Genomic DNA, 26,327 nt, shown 5'->3' with positions numbered 1-26,327 from the left:
ACTCACGGTCATGACCCAGCAGATGGGTCTATAGTGTGTTTAGACACAACATTCCTCCACTTAATTTATCCTAAACAGGATTCTTATTTATTCTCATGAAAAACATCCAAGCTTTTCCAGACTCAAATTGAAAAAGTTGAGACTTCTTTGTGTTTACTTGGTCATAAATTCTTAGTTAACTTTAGTATTTATATTCTAAAGACGTCTAGAGTACACATGCTTATAAAAATATAAAAAATAATGGGAAAGAAGACGCAAGAAAGGAAATAAAGGTTAGACATAAGGAAGGAATGGAGGTAGGACAGGATGAGACACAAAGAGTGAAGGAGAAGTAGACACTAGAAAAACAAAAGGAAGACACAGAGGCAAATATAATAAATAGAGGCAGGGCATCAGGAAGGAAGGACAAAGGAAAGAGGGAATGGCACAAGGTAAAACAAAAAGACGGAAGGGCATTAGGGAGGAGAAAAACAAAGAATATAAGAAAGAAAAGGAGGATGACATTTAGATAATAGAACGTAGAATCTAAATGCAAGTATTAATCCATGTACTTTTCAACTTTTCCCACACTCATCTAGACTTAAACAATGCTGAAAAAGCATAGACATCCTGTCTGAACACAAATCAACAGATTTTTCAGAGCTGCATTAGTCTTGAATTCATATAAAAATATCAGAAACATTTCAAAACTATAGATTTGAAGTTGATAGCTCAGATGTTTTGCATACAAAACGTCCATCCTCTAATGTGCGTTTAGCTTTATTCATTTGCATGTCTTTGTATCGGCATGCGAGCATCTGGCGTGTGTGTTTTGTCTTTTTGTGCTTTAGGAAGGAGGGGGTGGCAGACAGACGGAGGGAGGGTAGGCAGCTGAGGATCCCACATGCACACAAACACAGATCAGAGGTACAGGTCAAAGGTGAGTGGGCAGATTGGCTCCACAGCCTCGTGGCACACCATTCAGTAAAACTGCAGTGACACAATAAGCATGACGACAAACTCAATAGGCCCTCGGTGGTCTTTTATTGCTCAGCAGTGTCGTTTGCAGTCACTGAAGCTGTGAGTGGTGGATACAAAGGGGAGGGGAACTCTTTGCATACCGACAGACATTAGAAACAAAATCAGAATGAAAAATATCAGAGTCCAGATTCATAAATTTAGAGTAAAAATATGTTGTCATTGTTATAAAGATGCAAGCCCTCCAACCAATCCAAATGAGGCACAACAGCCAGTCAATATGTTTGAAAAACAATTGCATGTTTTTAACAAATGGTTACTTTTATTGGATTAATTGATATAAGCTATAAACTACAATCAGCTCCTTTAAAATACATTTTCTAAACACTTTTAAAAATGTATATATTAATAATTGTTGTTTTAATACTTGGGGGTCAGGACATGTACTTCTTTACATTGATTATATTAATCACTGTAAAGATGATTAATCTAAATTTATTATCAGGATTTAATCCAGGGGAAAGACAACTCTGCCTGGAAATGACAGCAGTAGATGGTCAAATATTTATATTAGTCTAATGTTATTATGTGAAGACATCTGCCTACTTCTTAGAAAAGCTTAAACATTAATTTCTGTAACAGAAACAAAGACGAAAGCGTTGTAAATCCTGGAGCCCATCAGTGATGCCACTTTAGTCCTGGCTACAGAGCTTTGGCGTTAACTAGTTTGCCTCAGTTTTGGAAATGTTATCATTTGAAACATGTACAAAGTGACAAGAATCAATATAAAAAATATCTGAAACACTCAACTTAACTTCACTACATCTTAAATAAATACTTATTGGGTCTTTGGAAATGGTTTGTGTCACTTCTGATGATGCCAAACTCTGCACCACCAAGGATTAAACTAATAGTGCTTTTAGCTGCAAGGACAAGCAATTAGATTGCAGTAAAGCCATTAACTGGTTCTATTGGCCCAGGGGAGAGATGCATATTATGTGTCACAATAGCAGGGGTTGGAAAGGATGAGTAATCAAATGAAAATTATTCTTTTATGAGCTGTCAAAGCTGAGGATGTCCCAACTTCATAATCATTTCCAAAAGGATTTTAAGTAAACAATCCAGAGTAATCCTGTGACAAAAGAGTTTTTATATCAAGTTGTTGAAATCTACAAAATCCACTCACATTCTGAAGAGGAGGCAGCCAAGGCTATATATAAAAAAAAAAAAAAAAAAAGAAAATTGCCAGATATGTGTCAGCAGAGTGAGAATTAAGATGAATCTCCTCCAGCTTCACTAAATAAAGACCTCTGACTCAACTCATCCAGTAAAACTTGCACACACAAAAACAAAATACCATCCTCTAGTGGTGGTGAAGCGGTTTTCTGGCCTCATGCCTTCCAAACACAACATGGGTAACTAAAGACAAGACCTTTAAACATGGCTGAGGATAATATAAACTTCTCACAAAGACTGCAAATAAACCACAGCCCAGCTTCAAAAGAGTCAGAAAACTCTGAACTTGGGAAGAGTAAGAAAAAAAAGGACAGTGTAGAAAAGGCGACATTCAGCCCAACACTGCGCAAACTTTCCAGATCATCCTCCTGTAATAATGGGGGAAAATTTGTTTCTTTCTCTCACAGAAATGATCAAGGTTTTCCTGTAAAGGAGTGTTAGGTGCCCAAACAGTGTTATGGATGACTGAGTGAACCCCAGACTGGGCCCCAGTTTCTTTTTTTTCTTCCCGTTCTCTTCTCCCTCCAGTTCGCCCCACACTTTTGTCTCAGTGAATTTGGAAGAAATGCAACAGCGCTGTTTATTACGGCAGAGCTTTCTGTACTCAAATATTTCCTCACTGAGGTCAACTCAGGACCACAGCATGAGTTTTACAACTGCTAGAGCAAGTCAACAACATTATGTAAACACATTTACAGATTAAAATGAAAGCATAAGTAAGAATGAAGTTTAAAGAAAATTCAGATCAAAAGAAAAAAAGCAATGCAGTCTACCCCTCTGACTTTAAGCTACCCTGCGCTGTAACAAAGCTGCACATCTGGCTTCTATTGAGGGACGGATTGGGTTGCACACACTCCTCTACAATTTGAGAACATACACTAAACTGCATGTGAATGAACACACACACCATCTCCTTTGCTTTCCGTTAATGGCCACTGAACATTATCTAACTTGTATGGTAACACATAACTTGCCTGAAACAACAATCAGGTTAAGCTGTTGTCCAAAGTGTGTTCATTGTTGATTTCACTGTCGTGGTGTGACCAGAAGGCCATATTGCTGCACAAATCCACAAATTTGTGGATAATTGCTCCGAGTAAACAGCCAATTTGGCAGAGTAAATCAGTACTATGCCGAGTCTATTTGGGCCTTTTTAGAATTAATTTAACTCTTTTAGAGTTATTTCAACAAGAGATTGAGTAGTTTTAACTCTTTCAAGTGTTAAAATGACCCAATCTCTTATTGAAATAACTGAAAGAGCTAAATTACCCGAGAAAGACCAAATAGACTCTGCAGAGTGCTGATTCAGCTCTGCAAAATCAATATAGATCTGGCTTAGTTGAATGACATGTTTTCCTGGATTTATCATTTTTAAGCAGTCTCTAGGACAAGTTGGTTTCTATCTCATACTTCTACACAAACACAAATACTTCAAGTACATTAATATTTGAGATGTCAATAATTGTAATGCTCACAAAAATATATTTTTAAAATTTTGAAATCCCCTTCACTGAATGAATACTTTTAAGTAAAAGATGAATTTTCAAAGACCTTTCACTAATGTAGGACAGGATTAATTTTATCTATTGTAAGGAAGCAAGTTTGACTGAAAATAACTTACAAATGGCCACTAATCTCCAAAAGATTAACAAAAAAACCCTTAACTTCAGAACAGTAAAGTTTCACCAAATAAGGAAGCAATTACTTTCCAATCTGGCATACTAAGCATAACAACACTTTTTAAAAGAAAAACAAACATTTATAACGTGTCTCTTATTTCTTACTCCCTGATGTCCTTTTATTTAAGTTTCCACTCACATTTTGTTTGGTTCTTTCCCTAGTTTTAAATCTCTATTTTCCTATTCTATGACCATACCTTTATCATTTGCCGCACTGAATTTTTTGCTGCCCACACCCACTCATGGCACCCTCGCTTTACTTTGTTGTTGTGCCAGCATCTGATGCCACTGGCTTTGTTCTCTGCTACTACATCCCAAGAATTAAACCAACCCGTGCCGCCTCTGAGGCATGCAACAGAGGTGGGGAAGATAAACAAATCTGTTGCTGGGCGTTGACACAGACACACACAGTGAAAAGGGGGGAAATAAGCAAATAAGTCTCAGATGCGGCATGTGTGCCACACCACCAGTAGGTCTAATACACATCTGTCTGGGAGGACAGGAAGCTGAAAGACCACCATCTTTTGTGAGAATGGGTACCTGCTTGTCGAGGTCCTCGCTTCCTTCTGAAAGCAGCACCTGACTGCAGCGCCTCCAACAGGCCATCCATGATACCAGTTTCATCACCCTCTGTAAATAAAAAGAAAACAACACGTCAGAAATGCATCAACAAATGTCAAGTTATCTTAAGTGGATGTACATGGAAATATCTATCCATACGCATTCAAAAAAACTACCTAAATCAGAGGGTTAGTATAAATCAGCACCAGTTTCTCATTTTCTTTCCTGGTCATAAAAAATTGTTTTTGCTAAATTATCTGGGTTGTCATTTTTCTTACTTGCAAACACATACTTAGAAAATGGATATATGTTCCTGACATGTGGTTGTTTTCATTAACCCAGATAGGCAGTGACCTAGTTAAGCCGTCACTGCTAAAAGCTGCATGGTTCAGTCTGAGGAAGCGATCTTCTGAAAATATATAAACCCCCAACTAAAAAGACACACCCCATAAAGCCACAAATTCTCCAAAATGCATGTGTAATTGAGGCCTACATTTTAAATTTGTACTGACTGAATATAAATCTGGAGTTTGTGGATGTTTGCCTGTGTCATCTGTGATGGTGGGCTGTCTGTTTGTTTACATCCTGTTCCTCGGCACAGTCTCTGTGTCTGAGGACCATTACCAGACAAAAGTGCTTCATACCTTTGTCTGGTTATGGGGTGCCCGGTGTGTGCATGCATGTGTGTGTGCTTCATGGGCAGCAGTCGGGGGCAGTGTTTAGCACACAGACAGATGCTTTTAATTATGTCTCTCCGACTCTGAAAAGGGACGAAGGGTTCTGGAAAAGGGGCAGTAGGCCTTAGGGTTAAAGGTTTATGCCGTCACCTTCCCAACCCCCAAACATAGAGCACATGCCAAGCTCACACAAACACACAGCGTTTAATCCTGCAGTAAGCCATGCACCAGATGGTCTGTGGTGTCGCCTGTCATGTCTGAGAAAGTCTCTCTGCAAGGCTCACTCTCTGAGTCTTACATGGTTCACATACACCCCTCAATGCCCAAGAAATGGAACTGCACCAAAAGAGCAGAAAAAGAAAACACACTGCAGTTTTCCTCTTCAGGGTGAACACATCTGGCATATTTCCACTTACACTAATCACATGGTTGGCTTAAAGCAGTCGTGCAGGCACAGAAACACACAAACCTACTTGTGAAAATAAACTGGAGGCACTTCTGAGGTCAAACAGTAAACTGGCTGTTTACTAGAAATGCTTTTCTTGGTCTCAGGAAACACCCAAAGAAAACTAAAAAAGACGTAGCGAGCCCATGCTCTCTTGCACTTTGTTTTTCCAGTTATTGCTGACAACATACAGTATTGGATCTTTTAAACTGAAAAAAAAAAGTTGGACAAAGTTCAACTTGTTAATAATAAAGGTGTAAAGTGTGAAAACTTTCCAGGATGCAGCCACGTTGGAGAGATCATGGCAAGTTAGTCAGGATTAATGTAGATAATTATATATGTTTAAAGGAATTTGTTTTGTGATTAGATGTTGAAAAATGCTTCTTAAATCAATTTGGCCAAAGCTAAAGCATCAAAAACAAGGTGGCTTCTCGTACATAAACAGCAGAGTGCATGAAACGGAGTAGCAGCACTTAGAGCAACTAAGATGGTAAGACGGATTAATTAGTGCAATAGCATTAGAGTGTGAGTTTTTAAAGCTGTCTATCTGGATCGGATCTGCTGAAACCCACACACACACAGGCATGTTCCTGTGCAACAAATATACCCACCCACTTTTTCCTCCTCTCCACTCACACATACCCTCAGATACACATTGCACAGTGCCTTTTGTGAAGCAACAGCACCTCTAGTGGATGTTCACACAGTTACTAATTAGAATATTAATGACATAATTTACTAAATGAAGTAGACTGTAAACAAAGAATATAACATAATGTGAAAAACACGACAGCTGAGAGATGGAGACAGGATTTTTATTTTTCTAATGTGCTAAAACAGAATCCCTCTTTCACAGCATCCCTGTGTGAGGCAAGCCAGGCTTATCCCATTTCATCCTCTCATATCTCATGCTTTTCTCCTACCTTCATCTTACCCTCTTTTCAAAGCGACGACAACACAGCCTAATCCGCAGCAAACCATCTGCTGCTGCCCTGCTCTCCTCCATCCCCTCCCCCCTCATTGCTGCTCTGCTCACTCTATGTGTGGAGTGTGAGCACTCCCAGTGGCAGTTCCCATACCAGCACTTGAATTTGTTCAAACCACATCAGCACACACCCTTTATGAGAACACAAGGTCTCCAACAGCCTTTTGCGGACACCACTGACATCTAGTTGTAAATATATGGTACAGCAGCCGTCAGATCTAGTGAGTGCAAACATTACATTTGAGGTCCAAAAGGAGAATGTGAACCTTTGGGTGTGGCATCAGACTCTTGACCCTGTTCACCATTCTGACCCCCAAGGCCTTCAGATATAGTCAAAACACATGATTAGATAATTTAAGTATGTGAGGAGCTATAGCCTTCACAGACTCCCTGAAGAATGAGCCATTCACAGCAGCTCATAGTAACTATCATCATGTGTTTAAACACGTGCATACTGAGTCACATAGGAATGAGAAGGCCACAAACTGCAAACACACACTGACCTTTCCAGGTTTTTTACAAGCATTTGGGATTTACACACAGAGACCAAAAAAAAGACAGAAGCATTAAGTGAAATCATGAGATAGTGACAGCATGTGAGATAGCAAATCGGAGGAACAAATAAAAGCAGAGAGATATCAGCGTGTTAAAGGCCAGCTACTGAAAGGACACTTTGTTCAACTAAGTTTTAGTGCGAGGGTAATAAACAAATGCAAAACAAAGAGCAGATGTGCACATATCAGACTGATTTGTGTATGGTTGAATTCAAATAGGGGGTGTTGAATGACTCCAGGCTGCAGGCGAAGTCAAAAGTGCCACCTGTATGTAAATGATCTCTCACTCACACTTGGGCTTATCTTTCAAGTTCGATGAAGTTACTATAGTGTGTGCTTCCAGAGGATGACCATGAAATTTAATCACTATCAGCAACAAATGTTTCAAGTTTTTCAACATGAATGAAACAATATCCAGAGTAGGGCTTCTTTTAAAGTGCACTTTACTTGAATGGCAGAAAAATAAATAGGAGTCAGAAAAAAAAGATGACATGCCAGATGGGACATGGAGGAGTAGGTCAAACTCCATAAAAAACTTTTGTTAAGCTACAAACACAAAAAGAAACCACTCATATTAGCCAACAAAGTTCTTTTTAGCACATGAGCAAAGCAAAACAGAATCAGTCACTAGATGAAATGCACTGAGGCTGTAAAAAGTTTGACCCTGGAAGAGCAGAGTCTCTGGAGAACCCAAATGGAGCCAGAAAGAGGAGGAATGTACTAAAAGTAGGTCACAGCCTGAAAGAGGGGGAAAAGTCTCTGTGCATAAATGTGTGTCTGCAAGGCAGGATTTGAGTGCTAACTCTGTGCATGCAGGGATGAGAGTGGTGGGTTGTATTACATGGGGCAATACGCTAAGAGCATTTATAGCATCAAATAGAAGGCTGGAAATCTGCAATTGCTGATAAAGACATTTAAGTTGCTCTTTTAAACCACATTTACGTCATGAAAGAAAATCCCCCAAAACTTTAGAAGCGTGAAAAAGGGTCAAGCCGTTATTGTATCCACCTCCGTGTCTTCACTTTATCTGAAGCTTCATTGTTCGTTGCTTCAAAAGAAGTCAGCAACATCAGATCAACTCTGGTCTATAAATATGGAAAGCTTCATCATCTACACTCACACACTGACACACAAACATATTACACAGAATTGTGGACTCTGACTGCCCCCAACTGGAATGTGAGAGAAATACAAATTGAGAGATGTGGATTGTGTGAGTCTGCTTCAGTCACACACAGGTAAAAACAAAAGACTCTGCAATCATGACCTGCGTTGATGTCAGGAAGCTGGCTTCTTTTCAGTTTCTCCTCTTTCTCCTTCTCTGCTTTTTCTCTAGCCAGCTTGGCCTTCCTGATCTTCTCTTCAGCTTCCTTCCTCTTCTGGTTCTCTTTCACCGCTTGCTGTAAAAGGAAGAAAAAAAAGCACAGCAAATATAACTAAGACAGTGCAAGAATAGAAAGTAGTATTTCAAGTCTATGCATCATCAGTAAAGAGGCATCTGAAGAGGATGTGAAATGTAAACAAAACTTCAAAAACAGAATGATGGTTACAACCTGTAGCAGGTAAAACAAGTAAAATGTTCCAGAGGCGAATTTACTGTTAAAACACAGAATAAACTCACATGATTGAAGTTTGGTTTTAATTGCCTGTCATCTATGACATATTTCAAACTCCATTTTTATACACCATCTGTAAAGATTTCAGTATTTAAACTAAAACAACCATTTTTTCCAAGCACACACCTGAAACATGTTTGTGAAGTTGTGGAGGTCTCCAAAGAACTCCTCCACTGACATTTTTCTTGGATCAAAGACGAAGTAGTCTCCAAGTTCAGTGTATTGCTTCTCCATATTTTTATGCATCCCATCCAATTTCTCATACTGTTCTTGAGCGTAGGCTACAAAACTGTGAAATCATACAGTTAAGGTACGTAAAACTCACATCCCACTCAGCTAGTTGTTGAAATAATATAAAATTTGTTGTGTTTTTTTCTAATAAGAATACTGGTATTATATCAGATAGACAAAGGATATAGACATCTTTTCCACAAAATGGTCATTTTCATTTTGTGCAGGAGGGAAAGTTTCCAGATCTTTCTGCAGACTTTTGATCTGACGCCCAATTTGCTCCAAATTCTTCTGAATCGTCTCTGCAGAAACTGCATGACAAAAAATAAAAAAATAAAAAATTTTAAGACTGTAATATGACCACATCAGATTGCATTAGAAATATTCAATATATGCTAATAATAATAAGCTTTAAGTATTGAAATCATTCTCACACATTTCTGACTATGGATATATAGCTGAATCATCATTTATAAGTTATATGGCATTTAAAATCTCAAAATATTTCATTTATTACATAGAGATTACAGTAGAAAAATGCAGCCTCAACCATCTTAAATACATGTCTTGTAGGTAAAACCAGGTGAAGTGGATAGTTAATTGCTTAAACTGGATTAGATTAAAGGCTGAGTGTCCTATATACCTCTGCTGGCCTTTTCCACATGAATAAGCTCTTCAGGAAATTTCATGACATCAGGATACTGCTCAGTGCAAACATCGGCAAGAAAGTGGAGCAGCGTCTGCTTCAGATCAGCTGACTTGGTGTCGCGCAGCTAATGGAAAACAGAATTGATTTTAAAAAGGATCACATGAAAAAAAAAAAATCAATCAAACATCAAATGCCTGCATGTTTTCTGTTTTCCTAAGTCTGACTTTGAGTGTTAAAGTTAACAGGAAGTAGGCACTGAAACTAGATAAATTACTTAACACCCTCCATTGAAATTTTAAATACCTCCTATCACTATCAATAAACTGTATAAAATTATTTGGCTGATGAAATTAGTGCCAAATTAATGTCAGAGATATGACTAACACTATTCATCTCTCCAGAACTTTAGTGTATTGAATCTTATGTGATGATCTGAGAAGTGTGGTATGCATTTGTATTCTGCTCCCTTCATTATCAAATCTAGAGCTAGGTTAAGTTAGGTTAAACTTTATTAATCCCATAGGGAAATTAAGGTTAAATTAAATCTAGAGCTAAATCCAGCTCTAGATTTAGCTCTAGTCCATGTTTCTTTGGGTGGACTTTGCTGAAAAATACATAAGAGTCAAAAAAAAGATGACATCCCAAATTCAGGTGCGGTTAGACCTGAATTTTCCCCGTTAGGGACAATAAGGGTTATTTCTATTTTATTAATTTCTATTCTAGATAAAAATGCATGAGTTAGAATGGCCTAGTCCAAGCCCAGGCCTATATCCAAATAAGAATTTGTGGCAAGAAATTGAAAATTATGATTATGCATTTGGCAGACACCTGTTATTTAAAGCAACTTACAAATGAACAAATGACAATTCAGTTAAAATTAAAGTTAACAATAAGTTACATAGAAAAAACTAGTTAGGCTTGGTTAGCGGTAGCAGTGTGATGGTACAGGAAGAAAGAAAATATATATTTGGAAGTGCAGAAAGAAATGGGCAGTATGTAAGGTAAGAAAGTACAGGATACGTGTTAGGGGGGAGATGCTTCTCAGTTTGAACTCTCAGTGGGTCATTTCACGTGGAAATGTGGCAGAGAAAGCCAAAGCTACTCGTGGCTTTAAGTGCAATAAAAGTGGGTTCTGCAAAGCACTGGTACAAGTAGCTGAATATAAATTGATTCCACACTTTTCAGATCTTTTGTTGCTAAAAAATAATTTTACAGTTGGTTTGTGTTGGTTTATGACATCAGAAAGAAAATGCACTGAGACTATTGGGTGTAACATAACATGACAAAAAGGAGTATCAATGGTTTTGCAAAGAAAGAACTATGCATAACAGTCCATTACTCAGGTCATTGTTCAATATTTCCATATCAAAGTCCTCTTGAGGATAAGTATCCATTTCCCCCCTAAATAACATATCTATTCTTCACCTTGCACAAATAGGATATGGAGAAGCCGAATGCGGCTCCATTTCGAGAGCCGGAATTCATGTAGTTCCCAACTAGAAGGATGATCTGCAGCAACTTGGCAAATGTGTTGCTATTCCTGAGCTCTTCACAGGCAGCCGTCACAGCCACCACATCTGGCTTGATGTTGTTTTGCTGCTCCTCAAACTGCAACTTGAACTGGATGGCCTGAAGCCGTGGCATCAGTCGCTTCACACTGGACATCTGGAGAAACCAGAGTATGGACGATTAGAGGGCCCTTCTTGGTGCAGTGGTTGCCAGTGTGTGAGTGAGTGTATTAACACAGATGTGCATTAGTAACAGTCAATCTAAGACAGCTGAACAATACAAGCTTTCTTTGTGGGCATGAGAATATTTTGTGTCCCATACACAGGCAGTGCTCAGTGTCAACATTTTAAATGTGATGATGTCAAATCAATGTCTCTGGTATGTTTGGGCTTAGTCATCACATATACAGTATATACACATATAAATTAAACTATTAGGTCCAGAACATTCGGATACTTAAACTAGTTGCCATTAGGCTGTTCACAAAAACAAAACAGCTATGTATAATTCATTAGACTCCAGTATTTGCGGGGGTTAGGGATCACAGCCGCTCTGAATGGCTAAACCCCAGAATTACACGAGACTCTGAAAACGTTTATATCTGCTCATTTTAAGAGTTCAAACACCAAATATACCTTAATATGCACATATCTTGTGTTTCATTCTTTGTGTTTTATATTTATTTGCATGTGTGTGTGGTGATAATTTCTTACCACTACTCCAAACTGTTCAGACTCAGCCAGATCATCGTATTCATCCTTCATCTCTCCAAGAACACTTAGCTGCTCAGGACCCGGAAGCTGTTTTATCAGGTTCTATGTGATACAGAGACCAAAATAGAAGATTATGTTCATGTATGCCTGAAGTTACCAGTTTACCAATGCATGTCTGACTATTTATAAAATAAACTGAGACATGGAGAAAATAGAAAATTAATTAAACGAATAAACATGTAGAGTTTAGACTCCTACATAACTGCATCCTATTATATGTAATTTTTAAAGGACAAGGCAACCTTTTTATTGGGTGCAAATATAAAATAAAATGGTATCTAAAATGGTATGATCTTGGTACCTGAACCATGGACTCTGTGAGAATCTTCTCATTGACTTGCAAGATTGCATTCTTGATCTCCTCGTAAGGAAGACGGAATGATCCCAGAAAAATTGCTACATGAAGAAGACACAAAGAAAAACATTGCCTCGTGGACAAAAACAAAAGAAAGTACTTCTAGATAAAAAAAAAAGTCTGTAGAAGTGACTTACAGAGATTTTGTGAAGATTTCGAATCAAGAACCTTTAGCTCCTTCACCTTCTTCTTCTGTGTCTGTTTTTCCTGTCCACCATCCTGGTCTTTTTTAACTGGAGACAATAAAAGAAAACAAGAGGTCATTCAAACCTTCTTATTCACATAAGGCGACTGTGGACCATAAATAGGTGTATGATAAGTATTGCTGAAGGATAAAAACCGATAGATTAATATGCATCACAATGCCTGTATGATGCATATTAAAAGTGACAGAGTTGGTACGGCCTTTGCCGTTTTCACTCTCGTCCAACTGTATGATGTCACTGAGGTGTTGGATTTTTGTTTGACCTGCCCCGGGTAATACCAAACTAACATGAAATGGCTTAAAAATGTGGGTAACGTCTCTGTTGAGCTTGGGCTTTTTAAATGTGGCCAGACATCTGCTTACTGTGGGGCATTCAGAGATTGCATTAAACTTATGCATCTGCACGCACACAAACACTGAGAAGAGACACTTTAGATTAACTGGTTCTGACAAGGTCAGAGTTGTGACTGTAAGGATGTGTCAGTGTGGGGGTGGATATGAACTGGATGAAAATTAAGAGTGAAAGATGAACAGTCACGTGGGCTTTGGCCACGTAACAGCTTGCTGTTTCCAGGCACATTGGGTCTAAGGTCAGCAGAGTTCTGGATGTCACAGCTGTCCTGCTGTTCCTGTCAGGAAATATCTACTCAATCACTGCTTATTAATTTATGATCACAGAACTGACAATGTCTCAAAAGTTTAAGGACTCGAAGTAAAACTATTAAGCGTCCATCCTTTTCTGTACCAATTTTGATTTCTGTAATGATAAAAAATGGCTGATCTCACATCTAAGTTTTGGTTTATCCCAAAGTGAGTAGATAAGAGCGGCTTTATGGGGAATTCTGCTATCAAACACTACATTTAGATGAACAAAAAGAACAAGATAGGAATAATTAGATGTTTTTAAGTGTGAAGGCCAGAATGTAAATGCTAGATGAGGACACAATTTAAATGCAAATTGAATATCATGAGCTAAAACCATCTCATGTTGGGACTGAATTCAGGCCAGAACGTTTAGGTGGTTAAATGTGATCATGTACTAGCTCTGTTTTAATCTCTTTAAACTGACCATAGAACTAATTCTTGTTAAATGAGAACTTCTAGAGCACTGCTGGTCAGGATGACTCTATAGCTCTCTTGTATGGTGCTTCTACACCATAATGTAAAGTACTACTAAAGCAAAGTATTGCAACTTGTACAAAAAAAAGACAAGAAATCAAACAGACAAATCTATTTTCACTTGTGTTACTAGCAGCATAAGACCCAACCTGCTTGTTGCACAGCCTATATGCATTAATTTCTTTATTATCATGGTGCACAATTTATTGAAGAGGCCTGATTCAAACAGTGGAAGTGTCAGCAGTCACCACATAGTCACATAATTGCCACAGGATAACAGCTCTATTCATCCACTGATCCATCCACAAGTCTGGCCAAAGAGTCCTCTGTCTGAATGAGAGACGGCAGTCAGTTCAACAGTCTGTGAACTGCCAATAGTCCTAATGAGGACACCATGTCCTCATTTAGATACACACAGGGAGAAGAGTGTGTCACTGGGTTTAAGATCATTTGCCTCAGCAGTAGCTTCCACTTTATGAAACGTATCTCACAGAAATAAGAACTTTTCAACAACAAACAATTTTCATTGTTTTAGTATATTTGGGATTATGAAAACAGCCTGTGCCTGTGTGCATGGTTACCATATAAAGCACTATTGTGTATCCAATACTTTTCACAATCCCTGCAGGAAACTAAGGCAGGAAGGTAACCAATATAGACACAGGATAGGAAAATCCACACATCAATAAGGAAATAACATCTTTGCACAAACACATAACCACAGCAAGCCAGAGCTGAACATATTACAGGAAGAGAGATGAGATTTTTTTTAAAATCTATATCTCTAAACCAATTTTCATTTCTGCAAGACGCAAAATTGGAGAAAAAGTATTTCTACAAACAATAGTAGGAAAATTTACAACATTCAACAGTAACCATGTTTCAGCAAATCTGTAAGAAAAGTAAAAACTACAGCTAGGCCCTTCACAACAAGCAATAAGTTGCACGATGTATTGAAACAGGCTCAACAATTTCCAATTCCACGACTGAACTGTTTTCTCCGTTCTTCTCCCAAAATTGGATGACAAAAGTTTTCAATTTGGTGCATTGGTGTTAATTACCACTGTTTTTTAAGGACAATTTTGTTTACAAAGACTTCATAATTTATTTTATTTGTTTTTTTTTCTGTTTTACTTATTTTGAATATTTAAAAAATGTCTTTCAGTTCCAGTGTTAAATGTTCATCTGAATTTAATGTTTATTAATCTTTGAGAATGTGTTCTTACATTATTATGCCATTATGTTGCTTGAAAATGCTCTCAAATCAGCAATATTATACTCCATCGCAATAACTTCTGGGACAATTTATCATCCAGCAAACTTTATTATTGTGACAGTAATAAACAAATAAACTTATTTATTATTGCACAGATTTAGGATACTACAAAATCCCTCTGAGCAGGACTGGTGACCCAGTGGAAGCATCATGTCAGTGGGTCAGTGTGTGTGTCTCAGAGAGAGGCAGACCCAGAACTGAAGCATATGTGTGGATGTACAGAGCTAAAGCTCGGGCTGCGCCTTAGCCAATAGACGCAGCCTGAGCTGTGTTGACATCATAGCTGATTCATAAAATGGGGTCTGGTGTGCAGACTGTAAAATGGCTGCTCCGTGGTTTCTACATGTACAAGGGCTTTTCATTTATGAGCCGATGGCACCTCTGGCGGCAACTACAGAGCATTGCATCCTGTTACACTTAGTCATAGTGGGGGAGGAAAGAAAGATGATGGAGGCAGAACACATGTCTGACCAGACACACACACATATGAACATTTCCAGCACAAAACAATTGTGGAGTGCTGAAAACACATGAAAGAAATGTTTTTTATGGTCCGTTTTGCTTATAGTCAACAAAAAACAGGTTTTATTACAAAAACAAACCAACTTTGCTTCAACACAGACGGACACACAATCCTCTTTTCCTGGAACACCCCCACCTTCTTCTCCCCTTGACAGCTGCTTGGCACCATGTGTGTCTGCGTGTGTGGGTGTCTGAGTGAACGCACACTGGCAGGGGCTGTGTGTGTGTGTCATGGTAGAAATTCTTCTATTGCTGACATCTGCTTTTAATTATGTGGAGAGACCAAAAAAATGCAGAAAGTTGGAGGGGGGGAAAGGAAAAGGAGGGGGCTTCAGCAGAATCACGAGGAGCCAAGTCATGATGGGGATTTTGTCAATACGTAACAAACTGTGTGTCAGTGTTTGTGTGTCCGTCTGCACAAAGAGGAGTCTGTTTATCAGTTAGTGAGCCCGGAGAGTGTCCTTCACCCCATTTCAGCTAGCTTTCCATTCTCATTCCCTCACTCCTTAAAAGGACAAAAATGTGGAGTGGAGAGAGTGATGTGTAGCCAGGCTTAGCTGAAACATAAAAGAAAAAGAAATATAGAAAGAAAAGGAGGGGTAGAAAGAGACGAACAAAGAAATTAAAAACATAAAACTCTTTCATATCTTTCCAAGCTGAACCTAAAGCATGGACTCAAAAGAAGTTTCATCCCTCTTTCATAAAGCAAAACCTTTTCTCTTCACAACAGCTTTTTCAGCCTTTTCATGTAGCCTATTCATCCTTTCATCACCACTCCCTGTTTGTAGATCCCAGTGGTTTATTTTTAACCCGCTAAAAGCTTACAGATGATGTGTTTCATTGTATATTTGTAGCATCAAGAGTTTTTCATGGGCCCCCTTGTGGCACGATGGAAGAAAACCCTCATATTAACTTTATATAATACCAACCTAACTTTTTCCATTCTGCATTCCAGGTCTGGAAGCTGTCTAAACAGAAACTGAGAAGAGGGAGTCGAGTTTAAACATCAATATTCCTGAGCTGAAAAGTTCTTTGGGAAAAAAAAAAAAAAAAAAGGCTTCTGAATGTGATCCACAGAAAGAAACACACACATACATCCTGTGCCAAATCTTTGATATTTCATGGAAACTAATAAAGAACTTCACATGGTTTTAGTTTAGAACTTTAGAAGTTTAGAACTATTAAAACTGAGAAGACAGACAAGAAACATAAAAAAATGAGGGGAAAAGCTGCTCTTTGTGTCAAATATGGCAGACAGGGCGACAGCTGTTGCTCTGGTCCCTTTAAACTTTAAACTTCCATTCTGACACATTATATAGAAGTGTTGGTGTTGCGATGTAAGAGTTTGACAGGAGAAGAATAAAAGAGTTTCCAGGGTAACCACAAGGCTGAAAGAGCCCCTTCATCCTGTTTTTCCACTGTGAAAGGAAATGAGGAGAAAAGATTCCCGACGGTGTGTGCGTACGTGCATGTGTCCACGGGCACGCCATTGTGTGAAAAGCACCAGATGGCAGGGTGGGGCAGTGGGGAGGGGGACTGGGCAGGATGTGGGAGGGCCAGGACGCAGGGGGACGGCATATGGGAGGGACTAGGACCTTGCTCCCTTGCGCTCCCCTGGCGCATGAAAAGTGCAACTGCAGGTGAAATTTAAACAAATTTTATTTATGGTTTTATTTATTATAAATCAAAAAATAAAAAATAAATTGTGTCCTGAAAAAGACAAGTTTCCTTCTAATTGATCGACCTGAGCTGCTGGATGAAACAAAAACTTTTACTGTAAACAAAGAAAAAATAAATAAATAAAATTACCAAAACAATTTTACCCCCAATCCTTTAGTGTTTTACTAGTTAGAAGCTAATTATATATATATATATATATATATATATATATATATATTACATAGAGCTTACAATGATTTAAATACATTTTGTCGTTTACGCTAAAAGTATAGAGAAGTAAACTGATTTAATACCTTAATAATTATACATGGCCAATCATAGTACTACTAATAAACTGTAACAATGATTTAAATAAGTTTTGTTGGCAAAAAAAAAGAAAAAGAAAAATAACACAAAAATATATATACAAAACAGTACAAATCTGCAAAAGAGATCCTAAAGAATATTTTGCCTTTATTACATTTGACCTTGTCTTCATCAATGTCAACTGGTAAAAAAATAATGTTTCAAGTTTTTTAAAATCATTTTTCTAATAGAAATGATAGAACAAGGAGGAAGAATGTGTGGGTTTTACAATGAGACCACATTTCATGTGTGGAGTCACATTGCCCTCTAGTGGTCATACTGCTAAACTGCTGCTCTACAACAAAAAGCAGACAAATCCCTAACCATACCATTTACTACAAAAAAAAAGGAAGAAAAAGTTTAAACAACACTGCTTGTGCAAAGGTGATCCTGGAGGCTGTCGAAAGGCCCATGATTCGGTCAGTTGGCTTGTGTTTGTATGGATGTGAGGCTGTTAGTGTTGTTCTCCCAGGACCAATATGACCCCTCTGTGCTCTTTTGGCCATGAAGGTCTTCGGTGATGACGCACACATGGCACGTAGCAGCATCACTGATGAGACACACAAACCTGAACACCCGAGTATGCCACCCGCATAACTGATAAGGCACACTGTGGTTGACACATCGACACAGCACTACCTTGAACTTGAATTTGCACTTGCTGAAACCACACAAACAGCCAATAAATCCCCAAAGCAAATAACAGAAGATACAGAGCTACCCCCCCCGGTGTATGTGTGCACTTACACGCACACACAACACAGAGGGAGAGGTGAGCCGCTATGGTGTGCTTATTAAATCAGTCCTATATCAGCCAGTCTCCTTGGGACATCAGAAAAGATTTACTACAGCAATTACACTAGCTAATTACAAGGAGGAGAAAGGGAGGGAGTGTGGGAGAGCTACAGAGTGTAGAAGAAAATCAAATCACAAGGAGCGAGTGCAAATAAAGGTGTGAAACCCGAGACCACGAGAAAGCAAATAAAAGGGGAAAGAAGTTTAAAGGACAAATATGATGAGGAAGTGACCTTGAAGCCACCTGCAACATCAGAGCCTTTTTATGCAGTCCACAGAAACAACAAAAAGACAAAAACTCATTGTTCAGAAGCCCAAACCAGCTGTGTGTGTGAGAGTGAGTGAGTGAGTGACTCAGACTGTGTCCTTCTGTGGTGCTATGGTGTTTGTTATTCAAAGTGTGAATGCCCTTGATGCTTCTCTGGCCTTCACAGCACAGTGCTCCCTCTATGGAGAAGAGAGTGAATTACGCTATAAACCAGGCTCTCTGGTAACCTGGGTATCAATCAGGTCTGATCCTTGTTTCTTGCTATGGAGTGACATTTACAGGCACTGTACACGTTGTGTGCATTTCACTGACCAATGAGACTTCTTACAGAGCGTTATGTAAGGAAATCAGAATGACTTAAGAATAATGGTTGTAAACAAAGGACAGAACATCATTCTTTGTGTAGGAAGCTCTTAGAGCCTCCAAATTCATTGAGGTCAGTCTTAGGAAGCACAGCTAAATGCTGGTCAATGCCTAGGCCAGTTACCTTGTAGCATATCCCCACTGGCAACATATACTATTCTTACCGACAGCTGGTATGATACATGCACAACCATGCAGTCTCATTTACAAGAGCAGAGAAGTAGAAATGAAAACTTAAAAATTGGATTTCCATCAATTAAAAAGTTAGATGAACTCCAACAGTAGTGCACCCCATGAGGCACATTTGCCCTGGGCAAAGGGGATTAGGTACAGCACTCCTGTCAGCTCTCAAATATTCGTTATTACCTTATGGAAAGATAGCAAAGTGAGTGGGAACTAGAAGAAGCAAGAAAAAAAAGAGGGAGAGGGATGAATACATGATAGAGCTCTATGAATACAAGCAGCGCTGACTTATGGAAAGAAATATAGATGAAAGGAGGACAGAGAAAAATGGAGGTCTACACGGTGTCATGCCATGGAGGACAGTTAAAAGCGTGTCAGAGTGCTGGTGCACACTCTCATCCTGTTAATCCCTCAGTTTCCATCCTCTCGTCTGCAACCATCCATCCTTTCTCGTATTTATCTCTGCTTCAGTGATGAGGACAAAGGAAAGCACTCAATCATTTGCCCACCCTTCCTCCCTCTTCCTTTCCTCATGGTCCCTCCAGGCAAAGCCCAGAGGCCTGATTAGCAATTGTGACTTGACCGCATGGTGAAAAAGACTGTGCGAACAAGCACAAATTTGTCCACCGACACACAATTGTGACAAGGAGGAGGACAAGGCCAGTTTTGCCAGGTCTGATTATCCCTTGAGCAAGACACACAGAGGAAAAGGGGATGGGAGGGAGGAAGTGGGGAAATTTGCCATTTTTAATGTCAGTCATCACCCGCAGGACTTGCACATACAGAGAGTTGAGTGTCTGTCTGGAGGCAAAAAGATTGAGCCGTTTCTGGTGGTTGCCGTTAAGTTTTTTTTTTTGTTGTTCTCTGGGAACATAATATAATGAGGCAAAGGAAATGAGAGAAGTGGAAAAAAGGAAAAAGACAAAAAAGATGTGAATTAATGATAAGTATCCATGTCGAGAAATTGCAGAAGAGGCAGAGCTGAAGGAGATACGAACAAAAAGGAAAAGAATAAAGATTAGGTTATTCAGTCAATTTAATACCAATAAAGAAAAAGAAATTAGAGCCTAGTTTAAGGAGGACTGCAACAATTGCTTTGATTAACAGAGAGAAATGACTCTCTACACACACAGCTGACATCATTTTTAGACCTTTCAAATGCATTTTACACTGATATTTAAATTAATTTCTTTTTAATTATGACCAAGATTCGCCTTTCAATAATGCTATGGTGGTTTAATTTACGATTAATAATCAAACATTGTTCAGATTTAAACAAATAGCAATTTCAAAATGCACTTCAGCCAACTTACAATTAATTTTAGTCCGTACAAGTCGTTTAAATTTGGATTTGGCCACTTCATAAAATTCTCTTTGGCAGACTTCTTTCAGCACCTTCTGAGTGGTTGGGAAGCGCAATCTTCACGTCTCTCCACAGATGTTCTCCAGGGGATTCATGTTTGGGTTTTTGGCAGCCCACTCAAGGACAGTCAAGTCCTGAACCCACTCCAGTTCTGTCTTGGCCATCTGGTGATTGCAAAAGGTCATCCAGTTTCATTTTGCACACTCTCATGCAGGTTTTCCTTGGAGAACATGTGCATCTGAATGCTTACTCCATTCTTTGACAAGCCCCTCATAGCATGACGGGACCAAAATGACTCTTTAGCGCAGAGATATTAGCCAGCCGATGAGCTGCGCCTAGGGTTTGCCAGATACTGTCCTTGAAACAGTTAAAGATTTGTCTCTTCAGACCAGAACAGCTTTTCCTTCATGCTCTCAGAATCCTTTTAAATATCACTCGGCAAACTTCAAGCATCATTTAAGCCTTTTCTCCCCCACACAAGTGGTTTCTATCATGCCACTAAAAGCCTAATGTTGAAGTGCTGCCAAGATGGCAGACCTTCTGGCAGAGGACTTCATAGGTGCTTTTAGAGAGACTGTCAAGTTATTGGTCACCTCCTTGACAAGGCCCCAAGGCTCTGCTACTCAGCTTGGCTTAAAGGCCAATGTTATTAAGAGTCTTGGAGGTTTCAGACGTACTTACTTCACAGTTCACCTAGTACTTCAGAGTTACTACAACCACTATGCTTTTTGTCACATACCATACATATATATTTAACCCCTGGACTAATCTATTTGCAGCCAAAAAATGCAACTGAAGTCCAGATAGTTTCTGGGCTTGGTTTTCATTTTTAAATGTATGTGCCAGTTTCAGCAATAATGTGTTAAAGGTGATTTTTCTAGAATTTTGTTTTCATGAAAATATCAAGGATTAATAAAGCAAAAGGGTTGCAATTGATTAGTTATGTACTTTTTTTGTACTTTTCTCTAAATACACCTGAAGAATTTTGTGCTGAAACTGTGACTTTTCCATATACACAGCATGATTTATTATGTTTGGAAAATGCCAATCATGATTATCAAAAATAAACTTCCTGATTGAGTGAAAATAAGTTGAAATTTACATTTTCCAGAGGTAATAAAATGACTCATTAAATACCCACCAAATAGGCTACTTCTCCAAAGTCACTGTCAACACCAAAATTATCAATTTTACTGTCATTGAAATAAATTCCACAAAATCATTCAGTTTTAACTTCATTTCCCTGCCTCAGTAAGAATCTCCCCTTTTTGCCATATAGTTTTAAAGCTCCAGGTAGTTTTAAAATTCAGCAATACCAAAAGATCAGTGAAACTAAGAAGCTGGAAGCAATGAGAGCTGGCAACCTGTACCTCTACTCAAGAACTTCAGAAAAAGTTTACTTCATAATCTACTGGGATGCTGTACCACTCCAAGTTTGTGAAATTAGATTTAACCTCTTTGGAAAAGAAGCAGCAGCTCACAAAAATAAACTACACAGGAGAAAATGATATTTAAACTGGGAGATAGATATGTGAATTCTGTCCTCGAACATCTGTCTGCTGCCCTCTCCCAGGAATTGGCTGCTGTTGGGGCAAGATGAAAAAAAAGACAGACAAAAACACAAACAATCACAAAGGATTCACAAAAACACACACCTAATCCCTCCATGTGCTTAGTGAGCCATCAGGGGACATGTTGCCAATCAGACAGCTATGTGATGTTGGCCGAATGAAAACAATCAAGGAACAACACACAATATGGCTCAGAGAATGTGCTTATAAGCACAAGTGTTTGCTTGACTGAGTTCAGACTGGCTGCTGTGCTCACCTAATGCATTCCTAGAGGCAGTGTGCGAGTATGCAGAGATTTTTAAAGTTTTCTATAAATGACAAAATATTGAAGGGAAGTGTAACGTAATGTTTTAGGGTAATGTTTTAGGGCTCACAGCAGCTCTAAGGTCTCAGAAAATTATGTCAGGATTATCTTCTTTAAGGTTAAACCTACTGGAGGACATGTGATTTATTTCATTTATTCAAAGCATGACTGCACATTCTCTACAATTCACTGTGATGATTTAAAACAGTACCTAAAAAGTTCATGGCAGAGCTGAAATTCTAAAGTACTAGACTCTGGTTTGTAGGAAACCAACCTGACCCAGCCCAAAATATAGTGAAACAAAGACAGAATCGGGTTTTTATTATTTACCTGTTTATACAGGGCCCCACATGAATGTGTGTATGTCTACCCAGCTATCGTCCCTATCTCCGTCTTGTCTCTGCTTACGGCTCAGTGAGTGTGTCAGTCTGCATTGGCCCCCTTTAGAAGCTACTCAGAGATGGCAGCACCATTAAAATTTAACCCACTATCTCAACACTCACCACACGCTGACAGGAGAGGGTGAGAGAACAGCAAAGATGCTCAGCCAGGATACACAGGGATGTGTTCTCTAACCAAAGACAGGGGCGCGTACAACCCCACATGCACTCATTCCACAGGAATCAGTCAGATGTGATAGTGAAAGATTGAAAGCGATGGAGTGAAAGATCCTACACAGATGGAAAATAAAAAATAAGACGGAGCAGATTACTGCTTGAAAACCACATGCACGCTTGCATAATGTTCAGGCGGCTATGGAAATGAATGGCTTCAATTCACCAGAGGAAATAGAAAATGTGTATGGACCTTACATCCTCATCAGTCTGCACTATTTCATGCTTTGTATTGCTTTCTTCCTCATCAGCTCGAGCCACTTATTCCAACTCATGTAATCCCTCTTTGGTTTTCCTTCCTCTTTATTCTATTATTCTTTTTGGTTGAACATTTCTGGCACTTGCCTTCCTTATTTTCTACGCATATAGCTTTTCCAACTTGATCCCTCCCTTGTTCTGGTCTGTTCTTTGTTTTTCTCACTAGACAGTGGGATAGCAGGCAGTGTTAGGAGGTCTATTGTCTCTTAATTAAATGCCAAGAGAAAAGGAGGACACTGCTAACAAGGGAACACACATATGGTCGCTCTGTTTGCTTATGAGGTCCCACGCTGTCTGCAACAGTACAGTGCTTACATCTAGTCATATTACTTTCAAAAACTTCAATATATTTTATCAGGATTTATGTAAAGGGCCAGCACAAGGTTGGGCATAAATTATGGTTTGAAGGATTAGTCCTTTACAAAACTTTTGACAAATTAAACAAGTTTTATGTGTATATTTACACCTTCAAGTCAATTTATTCAGAGAATGAAATGTTCACTCATTCTTCTTCGCTTAACTTCAATCAGATTAGACAGAGTACATCTGAGCAACTTTTCGAGTTTTAACATGGATTCTCAGTTGGATTCTGGTCAAGACGTTGACTAGGCCACTTAAGTTCATGAATATACTTTCACCTGAACCACTTCATGAGATTACCTATCCCTGCAAAAGAACAGCTTCCCTACTGCATAATGCTGCCACCACCACATTTGAAAGGGAAAATTGAGTGCTCTGGGGGATGTAGGGTTTTCACATATTTGTTTCCAGCCTCAAAAGAATGAAGAATTTAGTCAAGGAATGAAAAAATAGGAGGAAGGGAAGAAGGATAGAAGTAGGAAAGATAGGAAGGAAAACGGATAAAGAAAATAAAGAAATAAGTACAAGAAGGAGGGCACAAATAAGTGTATGAGGAAGGAAGGGAGGACATGAAGAAGGAAAATGCAAAAAGAAGGACAGAAAATATATACAAGTATACATGGGGAGCAATGGCAAAAGGACAAGAAGGACAAAGGAATGGTGGAAGGAAGGACAACATTCAAACAATGGAAAAAAGCTTGAAGTCTAGAATCTCAATATTTCTCCTAGAAAACATTGAAATATACTTCCATACTTCCCCAGACAGCATGTGAATTCCAGGGATGTGCACTATTAGTTTTCAAACACAAGGGACTCCGCTTATAGGCCTAAAAGTTCATTTCAGTCTCTTCAAAGCACTTTTTTGTTTGCTTTAGCAACCTGTAAAGAGCACTTCTTAAGCCTCAGAAATTGGTTTTCAGTTTTCTACTTGTCCTTAAAAGTGACCTGTGGCTGTTCTACGACCTCGGCCCACTTTAAACCTTGCTGAAACTTTACCCCTGCTCTGTCTGTTGTGTTCCTTGGTCTTCATGAGGATGTTTGTTTTCTAAAAATATTCATAGAACAGCTGTATTTACATTAAATTACTGTTTTACTTTAGAGGTACAGCGATAAGGGGGCTAAATACACATCTTTTTCTTCAAAAACACTATCACCTAAAATCCCAATAAAATACATTAATATTTGTAGTTGCAAGAAGTTTAGGTGGTATGTATGGCCACAAACAATAACAAGAGATGCAAAAGACATTACACTTTGCTAAAACCTTTTTCATAACAAGGCAAACAAGTCAAAATTTTTTTCATGCAAGAATTCACCCAAACAAAAGACTGAGAACCTGCTTACTAAGAACCAGAGCAACAGGCTCTGGTGAACGCCACTGCCCTCAGGTTTCTCCTTCTAAGTCTTTTCAACTAACACACAAGATTTTTTCCTCTTTCAGACATTGCAACACCTAATCAGAGGATGAGGACCTGAAAACTGCAGGGCCAGGACTCAATCAGCTAGCGCAATCAGACACAGGACACACACAATCACCCACATTCTTCCACACCCACACACACAAGATGACACACTCATAATAAGCCTTATGCTGACGGACGAGAGGAAGGCCATGATATTATTCAGTCTGCCTCATCACCACTATAATAAACACACATACATGCACGCACAGAGGAGGCGGGATGGAAGCAGCTATTTTGAGAGTGCGTGCGTCCATTCTCTGCGAAGGTGACTTTGGGCTGGCTGGAGTGGTAATTGGGTACACATACCGATGTTTTTTTTTTCCTTCCTTTTTCTCTTCCTCTTTCTAGCATTCGCTCCAAACTCTCTCTTGCCCCCCTCTCCTTCCCATCAACCTCCCCATCTCTGCCTCAGTTCAGCCCCTGAACGTGATTACACTTCCGACATGACTGAGAGGTGAAGAGGGAAGAAGTGAGAGACTGATAATTGACTTGGAAAAACAACAAGGGCAGAAAACCACATTAAACACCAATGGAAAACAAAAACCAACAACAACAAATGTGCAGACACACAGCATAGATATACAACCCTTTGGCCACCGTAGAATAATTTACACATTTATATTATACATCTCATTTACTTAGTGAGGTAAAGCAGAGGAAAACACACAATGTCACCCAAACTGTCACCCTGATCTTTCAGTGGAGACGCATGCAGACACGTACACACACACAAACAGAGTGCAATGGCCATCTCATTTCCTCAGACAAGTGACATTTTCCTCTCTCTCCTATTTCAGTTTCTCCTTCTCTACTCCGTCACTGTGGTGACAAAATTAGCATTCCTTTCCTTCCTCTGCTTCTCTCCTCCCTCGATGCCCGGACAAGAGGTGAGGACCACAGGGACATAAGAATGAAGACAGAAAGAGGAAAAAGAAGAAAGATGGGAATAAAAGAAGACATTAAGAGAGAGAAAAGAAAAAATAAAACGCCTGAGATGTGGAGACAACAAACAAACAGGAGAGCTGAGAGTGATACGCAGAGGAAGACCAGAAGAAGCAAGAAAACCTAAAAGAAAAAAATCATGTTGTGGACAAGATGCAGACTTGGGGAGAGAGTAAATGAGGGGGAGAAATATCCCCTCAAGGGATTCATATCACCATGACAACCCTCTTCTTTCTCCTTTGCTGTCCGGTTGCACAGTGAACTCCTGGATACTTTGGCAAACCAGCTAACAGTCTTGGTGAATTAACTTGCCATAAGAAGTTCTAACATCCTTTAAATTTGATAATCTTAATTCAAGATCCATAAGTTAACATCTAGAAACTAATTGCGATGGTATTCACCTTGTCTGAGTACGCCATGTTCTTGTAAGGAGGTGCATAAAACAGGCTTCGTGAGGATAAAGTAGTAT

The 26,327-nt window shown here is 39.0% G+C and overlaps 1 protein-coding gene across 2 annotated transcripts in view; it reads right to left on the bottom strand.

Moving 5' to 3' along the window:
* diaph1 (diaphanous related formin 1) overlaps positions 1–26,327 on the bottom strand; it is a 104,346-nt gene that overhangs the window by 5,719 nt on the left and 72,300 nt on the right. For both annotated transcript variants that reach the window (XM_028008905.1, XM_028008904.1), the window contains 9 exons: positions 12,365–12,460; positions 12,174–12,268; positions 11,813–11,914; positions 11,016–11,255; positions 9,585–9,714; positions 9,128–9,252; positions 8,837–9,001; positions 8,362–8,494; positions 4,413–4,502 (listed from right to left, as the gene is read on the bottom strand). In XM_028008905.1, coding sequence (XP_027864706.1) covers positions 4,413–4,502; positions 8,362–8,494; positions 8,837–9,001; positions 9,128–9,252; positions 9,585–9,714; positions 11,016–11,255; positions 11,813–11,914; positions 12,174–12,268; positions 12,365–12,460 — 1,176 coding nt within the window. The remainder of the gene's footprint in view (positions 1–4,412; positions 4,503–8,361; positions 8,495–8,836; positions 9,002–9,127; positions 9,253–9,584; positions 9,715–11,015; positions 11,256–11,812; positions 11,915–12,173; positions 12,269–12,364; positions 12,461–26,327) is intronic.

The sequence above is a fragment of the Xiphophorus couchianus genome, chromosome 23 (assembly GCF_001444195.1).
Source record: "Xiphophorus couchianus chromosome 23, X_couchianus-1.0, whole genome shotgun sequence".
Lineage (NCBI taxonomy): Eukaryota > Metazoa > Chordata > Actinopteri > Cyprinodontiformes > Poeciliidae > Xiphophorus > Xiphophorus couchianus.
The sequence above is the reverse complement of the archived record's forward strand: the minus strand, read 5'-3'. Positions and strand labels throughout refer to the sequence as shown.